Source organism: Macrobrachium nipponense, chromosome 1 (assembly GCF_015104395.2).
Source record: "Macrobrachium nipponense isolate FS-2020 chromosome 1, ASM1510439v2, whole genome shotgun sequence".
Classification (NCBI taxonomy): Eukaryota; Metazoa; Arthropoda; class Malacostraca; order Decapoda; family Palaemonidae; genus Macrobrachium; species Macrobrachium nipponense.
Genome location: NC_087200.1, coordinates 66,274,012 through 66,285,925, shown reverse-complemented (window position 1 = coordinate 66,285,925; position 11,914 = coordinate 66,274,012). Strand labels below are relative to the sequence as shown.

General features: G+C 36.2%; 1 protein-coding gene across 1 annotated transcript in view; it reads right to left on the bottom strand.

Annotated features, from left to right (window-relative positions):
• LOC135218806 (proline-rich proteoglycan 2-like) overlaps positions 1 to 10,163 on the bottom strand; it is an 18,364-nt gene extending 8,201 nt beyond the window's left edge. The window contains exon 1 of the mRNA XM_064255254.1: positions 10,124 to 10,163. Within this exon, the coding sequence (XP_064111324.1) occupies positions 10,124 to 10,163 (40 nt within the window). The remainder of the gene's footprint in view (positions 1 to 10,123) is intronic.
• Between the last annotated feature and the right edge of the window lie 1,751 nt (positions 10,164 to 11,914).

Sequence of the window (11,914 nt, the reverse complement as noted above, 5' to 3'; positions counted from 1 at the left end):
CTGACTAGGTAAAGTTGACCGAATGTCGAATTTTTTATATATATATTTTTTTATATGCAATTATTTCGGAAATAACAAAAGCTACAACCTTCAAATATTTTTCGTTTTATTCTACATGAAATTGCGCACATTTTCATATATAAAACTCTATGAAATGCCTAATATGAAACGGAGCAAATATTCCGAGAATGGAACGTAACGCATTTCGGAGATTTGTGGCGGAGAATCCGCGTGCTGAGGGAAGGAAAGATTTTTTTTTTAAATTCACCATAAATCTAAATATTGTGGTAGAGACTCGAATTTTGTTTCAACGATGAAGATAAATGACTGAATATTACTAGACTGTAAGAGTTTTAGCTTACAATTGCGTTTTTCGACCATTTCGGTAGAGTCAAAGTTGACCGAACGTGGTTTTTTTTCTATTTATCGTGATTTATATGCAAATATTTCAAAAATTAGAAAAGCTACAACCTTCAATTATTTTTTTGTTGTATTCTACATGAAATTGCGCACATTTTCATATATAAAACTTTATGTAACGGCTAATTTAAAATGGTGCAAACATTACCACAATCGCACGTATGATTTTTTCGGAAGAGTTACTGCGCGGACGTAAAGAAAATGTTATTTTTTTCATAAATTCACCATAAATCGAAATATTGTGCTAGAGACTTCCAATTTGTTGCAAACTGAAGGTAAATGCTTGAATATTACTAGAATATAAGCGGTTTAGCTTACATTGCGTTTTTCGACCATTTCGGTAGAGTCAAAGTTGACCGAAGTTGAAATCTGTCACTTATCATTTTTAATATGAAATATTTCAAAATTGATAAAAGCTACAACATGGGTTGTTTTTATTTGTATTGTGCATGAAATTGCGCACATTTTCATATATAAAACTTTATGTAACGGCTAATTTAAAATGGTGCAAACATTACCACAATCGCATGCATGATTTTTTCGGAAGAGTTACCGCGCGACTAGTAGGAAAAAGTTTTTTTTCATAAATTCACCATAAATCGAAATATTGTGCTAGAGACTTCCAATTAGTTATTGCAAAATTAAGTTAAATGATTGAATATTACTAAAATATTAGAGTTTTAGCTTACAATCGCGTTTTCGACCATTTCGATAGAGTCAAAGTTGACCAAAGGTTGAATTTTGGGCACTTATCGTTATTTATATGTAAAATATATCAAAACTGATAAAAGCTACAATCATGAGTCTTTTTTGTTGTATTCTTCATAAAAATGCGAACATTTTCATATATAATACTCCATGTAACGGCTAATTTAAAATGGTACAAAATTATGTCAAAGTGACGAAATAATTTCCAAGATTTGTCACAGATCTTTTTAGCGGCAAGAAAGAAATTCGCGCTTGCGCGCCTGCGTAACGATTGTAAACAAAACAACACCTTGATCCGTGAACTCCCAGCATCCCCCAAGGCGCGTGATTCAAGAGTTTTTGGCTGGTAGGCCTAAAAGATTTTTCCGCAAATTTTTAAAAAAACAAAAAATTTTGTATGTCGACGTAAAATACGTCCAGTCGGCACCCGAGAGACAAAAAATGTCAACGTAAAATACGTCCAGTCGGCGTTTAAGGGTTAAACAAGTATGGAGAGAGAGAATGCCCCCTTGCCGTAGCCCGTTAAGGGAGCCGAAGGTGTATGATAATACCTGCCCCATTTGACACAGAATTCCTAGCCTCACCTGGAAGGAGTTGCAAGAACAAAACCCCCAAGCTTTGGGAGAAGCATCAACCAGGACTGTTCGTCACATTTTACAGAAGCAGCTGGGTTACAAAAGGGTTGCTGCCCGCAAGAAACCTCTTTCAACCCAGCGACAGAAGCTGAAATGTCTCGTCTTTGCTAAGAAATACCCATCATGTACTGATGAGTATTGGAGGAAGGTATTATGGAGCGATGAATCTACCTTTTATGTATCTGGTTCTAAGGGAAGACAGGTCGGGTCACGTACTGATAGTGACCCACTCGACCTCTGCACCTTGCCCCCACCGTTAAGCAACCCCCATATATTATGGTTGGTCTGGGCTGGGTTTGCATACTGTAGTGTGAGTTACCTTGTCATATTATAAAAAAATACGAGTGTCACTAAGGAAGTTTACTACACCCAGGATCCACTTAGACAAGTCAGATGGTGTGCAGGTAGAGCACGCAGCAGGAATGAGTGATGACGCCAGCTGAGCTTCTACATGCACTGACTTGCAGTCTTGTTCATCAGCCTGACCCAAGTCACCCTCGTGTGTACACCTTTTCATTATAATCTTTTTCCACTAGGCATACTTCAATTCTGGAGATATGCCAAACAACTGTTCAGTATATGCGTGCTATAATACAAGAAGAAAGACATCAGGATCAGAAGTGCAATACTTTCGTTTTCCAAGGGCAAAAGAACTTAAGACTACGATGGATTCATTGCTGTTGTCGCACTGATAGCGCAAACGCTGATAATGCAGCGGTATGCTCTGTGCATTTTACTGACACTGACTACAAAGATTACATGAAATCCAGACTCCTTGGAATCGATACTCCTAAGCGACAATGAACATTAAAGGATGATGCATTCCATCTCTCCTTATGCCTCAAGGTGATTAAACTATAATGCATTACTATGTATTAGTGTGTGCGTGTGTGTGTGTTGTGTGCTTAAAGCTTTGTTACAGGTTTTATTGGAGGGAGGTGTCGTGTTTGAGGAATTGTTATGTATTTATAGCAATGTACAGCAATTTTTGTATGTTTTGTTGAACTGTTTGAACGGTGTAATTATGCAAATGTGTCATTACTTTTACTGCTTTTGTTGAACTAATAAGGAATAATCTTGTTGATTCTGGGTTTCATATCTGATGCCTGTATCAGGGAAATGTTAGCAGTGATGAAGACCGAGTATGGTTTAGCATATTAACTTAGTGAAATGCATTTGAATGTATCTGGTCATCAGCGACAGCAAGTTAAATTTGCAACCCAACTTTTTTCAAATACATGCTCTGGTTCAATTTCATATCTTGGAGAAAAGGGGCTGTTGGTGAATAGGTACTGGAAGGAAACTGCTGAGTTCATCAACATGATGGATCAGTGGTTTGAACTAATGAATTCTTCTCATAAGTTTGGGGACAAACAGTCGCATAATGCATTTGGTGTCAACTTATGTGACCAAATAAATGTTCTGCATAGAATGGCGGAAGTAGTGTTAACAATGAGAGTAAAAGATTCACAGTGTAAAGGGCTATATATGTTTCAGAAAGGTGTAGTCTTATCTTCTCACTCACTAATTGGCTTGCACAATATGCTGCGTAAGTCTGTCAGTATACAAAACATTTTGACTAGAAAATAAAATCAAGATAATTGGAATATTTATTTGGGTGCACACAACAAATGCGCGGGCCATATGAGCACCCTAATGCTCTTACTGTAAAATTCAGGTTAAAGAGATTACTCTAGGGAAAAGATGTTGCTCTACTATCGGAAAAGGCAAACGTAACTTCTTATAATTATGACTGTCTATCTACAAGTGATGGCATGATGAAAACAAATAATAAAGGTAGACTCTCTGTGAAAGAGATCTAGCAGCCAAACTTTACATTACTAGTAACTGTTTCAAAGACTTGGATGTTGGGTGTGAGCTGGAAAAGGATGTAGATAATGAGATTGGCGATGATGAACATGGATGTATATCAATTGATGTAGTTATAGAAGAAGAATCTCTTAGATGCATTGGTGGGCATATTGCAAGGAAGTTTTGTGTAAAATATCCTCACTTAGGTAAAAAAGCTAGTGAATGCGTGACCAAGGAAAAGAGGTGGACAGATGAAGTAAACGAAGGTGAACTGTATCTCCCTTAGAGTAATTTTATTCTTAATTAACTACAATGTGGAAAGTATTTCAAACTGTGCATGGAGTCAGTCAACAGGACTTAAAAAAAATTGTATCCGAAATTGAATGTACAGGAGTTGATTTACCAAATGATAACATAGCCTTCTTTGCCAAAATATCAGTGTTCTTTAAATTAGAAAGTTAAATAACGATATTAGGATAAATAAGAAAAAAAACAAGACTTGCAGAAGTGAAAGTAAAAAACATATGAAAGAACAAGCAAACATAACTGTTAACTTGTGTATGTACATCATTTGTATATAAAATGTGTAAATAAACTTTACAGTAATGTAAGAGTTATATATTTATTCCTCTTTCAGAAATATACTATAGACATATAAATATGCTGTCTGTTAATCTAGGCTATCCAAATCAATCAAGAGGGAGGGAGAGGGAGCAGGCAGGAGAGAGAGGGAGAGGGCATAGGCAGGTGAGATGGGGATCAGCTGACGTCACTGCGCAGAGAGAGCGTAAATCAGTTCTCTGTCCGTCTGATCTGTCTAAGTGGGTCCTGACTAGACGATGCATTCACCCAAACTCGTCTGTGTTCCAGCAGGACAGGGCTCCCGCTCAAACTTCAAAGTTAGTAAGAGGGTGGTTTGACGATTGTAGAATCGGTTATATCGGGGATTTGCCAGGATAGTCAGTCGCCTGACCTTCATCCGATCGAGAACTTGTGGGCCATGGCCCTTAAACAGCACGTGGCTCGTTAAGGAAAAGGTTTGCGCTGCGTTACACTTTTTTTTCATTAACTTTGACTAACTGCTGCTTGATGCGCCTCAGTGGCGTGATCGGTATGGTCTTGGACTACTACTTCGGTGGCCGCGAGTTCGATTCTCGGGCATTCCACTGAGGGGTTAGGGATGTGTATTTCTGGTGATAAAAGTTCACTCTCGACGTGGTTCGGAAGTCACGTAAAGCCGTTGGTCCCGTTGCTGAATAACCACTGGTTCCATGCAACGTAAAAACACCATACAGACAAACAATAACTGCAGCTTCCTTAGTTTTTTCTATTTTTCATGAAGTTTTCCTTTTTTGCAAATAGATAAACATCCATACAAAAGCATACTCTAATAAAAATGAGTTCGAAGTCATAAACCAAAAATTACAGCTAATGCCAAAAACAAAAAAAAAGAAAAATAAAAAAAAAATCCTTTTTTTCGGGCATGAAATATGAAAACGAGTCCAAGTTCTTGATAAGAAATGCTCAGTGAGTCTCAAGTTTATAAAAAAAAATATTTGGGAGAAGAAAAAAAAATGTTTTAGGGCTGAAGGGGGTAACTTTACTAGTATTGCGTTTTTAGGTCCTGTTCATTGGGACGCCTTATTTTCTGAATTTCTGTGGAGCTTAATTTTTTTATTTTTTTTAAATTTATACAGTTATCACTTAACATGTATAGATTATGGGAAAAATAAAACATTCAACTCGTTTTCATAATAAAATTTTTTATAGCACTAGAAAATGGAAAATAAAATGTTTCAAGACTGTTTTCATAGTAAATATGATTTCAACTTTTTTTTTTCAGTGCAAACCAAGGATAAGTGGTCATATATCCCAAATACTAGATATGGAAGTTGTGTTTTGTTTAGATAGACATCTCGACCCTTCCAAAGATGGAGGCCGAACTGCGTGAGGCCTGGGCTAAGATCCGCCCAGGCGTCATACAAAATCTTTCATCGGTCCCTAATCGGCTGAAGGAGGTCATACTTCGCAAAGGCGGACCCACAAGGTATTAGGAGAGTGCTTGGTGAGTACCCTGATGTAATTTTGTTTTGTTTGGAAATGTTCTAAAATTTTGGTGATTTTTTTTTTTGGTCCTCATATATATATATATATATATATATATATATATATATATATATATATATATATATATATGAATACTTATCACATCACCGTGATTCATATAAATCATTTCGAGCTACAAATGTCCTTTAATATCTAATTCGCTCTACCTCGGAATTCATATATTTTCATATATGTACCGAGGGGGAATTTTTTAGTTGATAATAATTTCGTTCCCCGTCCAACTGACGGTGGTTCGATCCCATGGGGGAACGAAATTATTATCAACTAAAAAATTACCCCTCGGTACATATATGAAAATATATCAATTCCGAGGTAGAGCAAATTAGATATTAAAGGACATTTGTAGCTCGAATGATATATATATATATATATATATATATATATATATATATATATATATATATATATATATATATATATATATACGTATATATTTCATTATATAAATCAAAATTTTCCCAATTCGGATTATCCAAAGCATAGTAGTTGCCGTTGTTTCGACATGGTCTTTTTCAAGAGATTTCCATTTTTATGAAATCTTAAACCACACGAATTCTATCTGTATTAATTATACTATAAGAACAGCCTTTGGAAACCTACACCATACGTAATACATGCAAGCAAATATGTTCTGCTGTCACCTGTTATTGAAAACTTGTTTGTATTGTTATAGCAGAAGGATGAACTGATAACATAACCTCTCTGGCCAGTAGGACTAGCATCAGTGTCTCTTGATAAACAAAGGAGGAACTGATATGTAGGACTAACATTTCTGAGGGGCCATTATCTGTATGAAATTTACGGTCTTTAGTTTATGTTTTTGCGGTAAATGGGCTATTGCTAAACACACCACAAAGGTGGATACATATAAGGTTGAAACCGTTGTGGGTCACTATCTAGGAAAGATCCCTAAACCTTACGTTAGTGGTTTTGATACTTCCGATACGTTTGTGCCTAAACAGGCTATGGTGTCATGTTTTAGATAAACGAGAAGTGATAAGCGGTTCCAACGACGCAGAATCTCCGTTCGATGAATAAAGCGAGCATGTCTCTACGTCTCTTAGGTGTCTGAGAGAGCCACGGTTTTGTTCCAAGAGATGATCAAACGTTTCACATTTTATTTCAGATGAAGGTAATTGGCTCACTTTGTAAGAACGAACCCACGCAATCACGCTCACAGATGTACCCACGTATTCGAATAGCAGGGAGACAGAGAGAGAGGGAGATAAAGAGAGAGACTTGACAAAAAGCGTGAGAGAGAGAGAAAAAAGGGAAAATAGACTTTATAAAAAGTGAGAGAGAAAGAAAGAAAAGGAAACGCTAGACCTGACAAAAGGAGTTGGAGGGTGACAGAGACAGAGAGTTTTTACTTTTTATTAAATATACACATACAACACTTTTTAAATGTAACGTCCAATAAATTTCTTATCTCTCTCTCTCTCTCTCTCTCTCTCTCTCTCTCTCTCTCCGTCTAAAGGAAAATTACAAACAATCGCCGGCAGCATTTTCTGTTTTCGCGTGTTGATGAAAATAGAACTTATCTTGACAGTGACTAATTTATGCGAAGGTCAAAGCAACGTTCTCAACAATCAACTATTTTTCAACTCTTGCTTCAGAAAGTAATAATCTCATTAGTAAGTATTTTTCACCCTCGAATTTAAGGTGGAGATAAATTATTTTCCTGATATAAACAGAAAACAGTTTCAATTTTATCATTATGTATCAGTCATTTGTTTCCCGCTTAGGACTGAAATGAACCTCCTCGTATCCTACTGGCTTAGGAATAAAATGATTTTGCCCCTTATCAAAAATAATCTTTTTTAATTGTTTAAAAGTCATATTTATATGATTTTCATTTTAAGGGCTAATTTGCTGGATAATTTGCTCCCGGATTTTTCGCAATTGTTTTCTCAGATTCACCAAACACACACACACACATATATGTATATATATATATATATATATATATATATATATATATATATACTATATATATATTTTTACGTATGAAGCCCGGCCTTGAAAGGGCTCCAATACGTAAACAGGAATAGTTGAGGGAAAAACAGAGTAAATTACTTGAACTTACCGTAAAAAGGATTTAAAGTGAACATTTACTCTAGAGGAAAAGGTCGCCAGAAACTCAGCTAATTACTTTACATCTATTTATTTACAAGAGGCTGCTTAACAGCCAGTGCAAGTAAATGCAACTGGTCCCCACGTGGACTATTAATATCTCTCAAGGGTATGATAGTTGGCTCAAAATGAGATTCACGTAAAAGCTGGTTTCGAAATCTTGCGGTAATGCAACACTTGCGGGCGGACAGACTTGGACATGTGACTCAGGAAATCTGGAAAAAGATCCCAGATTAGACAAGATAAAAAAAAAGGACTTCTTGCACAAGTTACGATTATTCAGTTCTCTAACACTGGGGAAAAGGCACTCTAGTGTTTAACTGAGGTATGCAATGACTTCATTTGTCTGGGACGATCACACAAGGGGAAGCATGAGGCCATGAGGCAGTGAGAGGAACAATGGGATGAGTTAGAAGTTTGATTTATGAAAATTAGGAGGTAAGGAACTGGCAATATGCTGCTTCACAAGACATACCTGGATGCCATGATCAGTGGATCTTTGTAGAAATGCGGCCTGGCTTTGTCTCAGATCTGGGCGCGCCAGTGACGCCGTTAGGCCTAAGTGTGGGGGGCTGGCTGGCTGGACATCCGTCCGAGGTCACGACTGGAGCTGACTGAGGGCGAAGGCAGGTGTGTTTCCTAGGTGTTGGGGGTCAGCTTAACCTCCCAAGAGCAAGGCATCCTGGAAACAAAACATACAGCCAGCAGAGGGTTCACAGGAAAAAGGAGCTTAAGACGTAGGCCTAATAAGTACCAGTCTACCTACATCCTTCCCTTTGGGATACGTCCCTAAAGCTGACAAGAGTCTATTTTCCCCCTTCTATCACGAAATTCCTATCTCTGGCTGGGTAGCTTTGGTTTCCTGCCTAAATCAGCTGATATTTGGAGGAATATGGCTGCCTTTTTACAAATCAAAATATTTAACTAAATGCTGGGTAGACAAGAAGATCAATAAACGTAGCTATATATAATATATTATTCTATATATATATATTGTATATATATATATAATATATATATGTATATATATATATATATATATATATATATATATATATATATATATATATATATATATATATATATATATATATATATATATATATATTATATATATATATAGGATATATGTATTTATCTTTTTTGTAATATATAATATCCTATCATCTATATCTATACATATATATATATATATATATATATATATATATATATATGTATATATATATATATATAGTATAGTATATATATAATATATATATATATATATATATATATATAGATTTTCTATATGATATCCTATATCTATACATATATATATTATATATTTATTTTCAACAATGTGTAATTTTCCCTATTTTGAGTATTTCATCTCTTTTGCTTCGCAACCTACTTCCACTCTGTGCTCCTTGCTTTTGTATTTTCAAACCTTTCTTCAGACCTTAACTATCGGGATGAAGTAGGAGTATACTTCCAACTACTAACGGTAACATTTGTGAATATTATATTGTTCTTACTTGCTATTCAGTACCGTAAGTCGTAACTATATTGTGGAATATTTAATTAATGTTCGTGTTGGTGTTTTGATATCTAGTTTACGTAATTGTTGATTTATTGGTGTTATATTATAGATAAATTAGTGAGCAGTGTTTTCTTTGTCATTGTTTAAGTAATAATGGTTCTTTGTAAGATACTAAGCTAAGGTACGTTAAAAATTCTCTTAAGACCTGAGAGATTCCATCGCAGAGGTGACAAAATTGGGGCCTGTCCGGGATTGTGAAAGTGAATTGAATGGTTTAGTGGTTTAAGAACGCGCACAGAACCAGTGAAATACAAACCGTAAGATTTTGCAACACTGCTCTTAATCCTCATTCGTCATTGTTAACGTTTTGTTGTTATAGTGGAAGTATACTCCTCACTCGCTCGCTCAGGCATTGGTAATATGGAGGAATAGCTGTCGACAATCGTTAGTCCGCTGGGTACTACAGCCTTCTTTGTGCTTTCTTTTTGCCCGCCCCGTATTACGAGCAGCAATTAAGGGTTACTCTCGCTACAAATAGTCCGAAATACGCTAGTTTTGTGTTACCTCCGGCGTCATTCATTAGCCTACTTGACCCTTCGGATTTTTCGAAATCCCTTCTGTTAATTCTGGGTATCATGCTTTCGTTATCCGTCCAACCTCCTTTTATTCTTGGACATCGACGTAAAAGCCATCCTCGCCCGTCAAATCCTTTATGGGGTTCGCGCTTTCGTTATCGGTCTAATCACTTAATGATCATTGGACAAACTTAAGCCATCCTGGCCATTCAGTTCATTTTGAACCCTCATGTTGCGGTTATCAGTCTCGCCTACACTTCATTTTGTGTTAAAACGGACGTAAACTCGTACACGACAATTGCAGTATCTGATTATTAACAACCTTGTTAAATAATTGGTTTGTGCTACAAATTCTGTATTTAGTGTAATAATGTTTGTAAGCTGTAATACCGTAACTTAATCAGCTCATTCAGGATAAGTTTAGATTTAAATGTTAAACCTTCTTACCTTAACAAAAATCATGCCTTTCGATCTAGAGAAATTCTTGGCTAATCCTAGAAAGGAATTGTTAACCTTGCATTTGGCTAAAAAGCAGGAACTTCTCACGGTTGCGAGTAAATGCCAAATCCCTACAGATATAATTTATGTCAAAGCACATATCATTAATGACATCCTTCAGTTCTTGCCGAATAAAAATGCCATAACAGAGGACGACGAAGATGTAGAAGAACTGAGAACCCTTACAGATGTAATTGCTAATATCGATCCTGAAGTGGAAAAACTGAAACTTCAGTTAAAAGTTTTTGAAGTGGAGGAAAAGAGAGAACAAGAAAGAAGATGCACGGAACAAGAAAGAATACAAGAAGAATTTGAACATCAGAGAAGGCTTAATGAGTTGGAACTCGATAAACTGGAGAAGTCAGTTTTTATCAGGCTTAAGGCTAAAGAGGATGAAGGAAAACTTCCACGGGATTCGATGTGACTAAAGCCAGCAGATTAGTTCCAAAATTCAATAATAAGGATCCAGAGGTTTTCTTTCAAACATTTGAAGACATAGCACAGTCATTAAATTGGGCACCTAATTTCTGGACAATACTCGTGTGCAACCACTTGAAAGGTAAGGCTGTATATGTTGCATCGCAATTAATTGGGATTAAAGACTAAAGTTCTTAAAAAGACTGTTTTAGATGCATATGCCATCACTGTGGAAGGCTACAGGCAAACGTTTAGAAACTCTTTCAAGACTCAATCTCAGACGTTTGTAGAATTAGGTAACATAAAGGTAAGACAGTTTAACAAATGGATGCAGAGAGCTGGTGTTACTGATTTAGACTCTCTTAAAAATCTGATTTTATTGGAGGAATTTTTCCGTAAAGTTCCCTCTAATATTGCCACTTATGTACATTTTAAAGGTGAAACTGAAGTACTAAAAGCAGCTAGCTTAGCTGACGACTATTATCTAATTCACAAGAATAGTAAAGATCCTTCAAAGACTGTCTCATCGCCTAAATCTCAACAGGTTAGTTGTGCTTATTGTAAGAAAGATGGACACTCCACAGAAAATTGTCCCAGTCCATTCCAAAATGTCAGAGGTCAGAAGTAAGCACTGATGGTAAGTCAAAGAAAACTAAAAGTGCAGTAACATGTCATGCTTTTGTTCCTTCACAGGATCTGGAACCATTTAATGAATTCATGTGTGAGACTTCACTTAATGATTCCTCTGTCACAGCTCTGAGAGACTCTGCTTCATCCCAGACAATAATTTCGGCTGCCAGTCAAGACAACTTAAAATACACAAAAGAGTATATAGCAGTAAGTGACCTAACCACAACTACTCTTCTACCCAAGCCTGAGGTGGATATTGCTTGTCCTTATTTTACAGGTAAGGCAAAGGTTGCTGTCTTAGATAAACCATTACCTTGTTACCCTGTTCAGATGATTATTGGTAATGATCTTGCATGATCCTCTGTACTTAAACCTAAATTGATTGTAACAACACCTAAGGTAGTAATCAAAGATGAGCTCTCCAAAAAGCCAGGTAA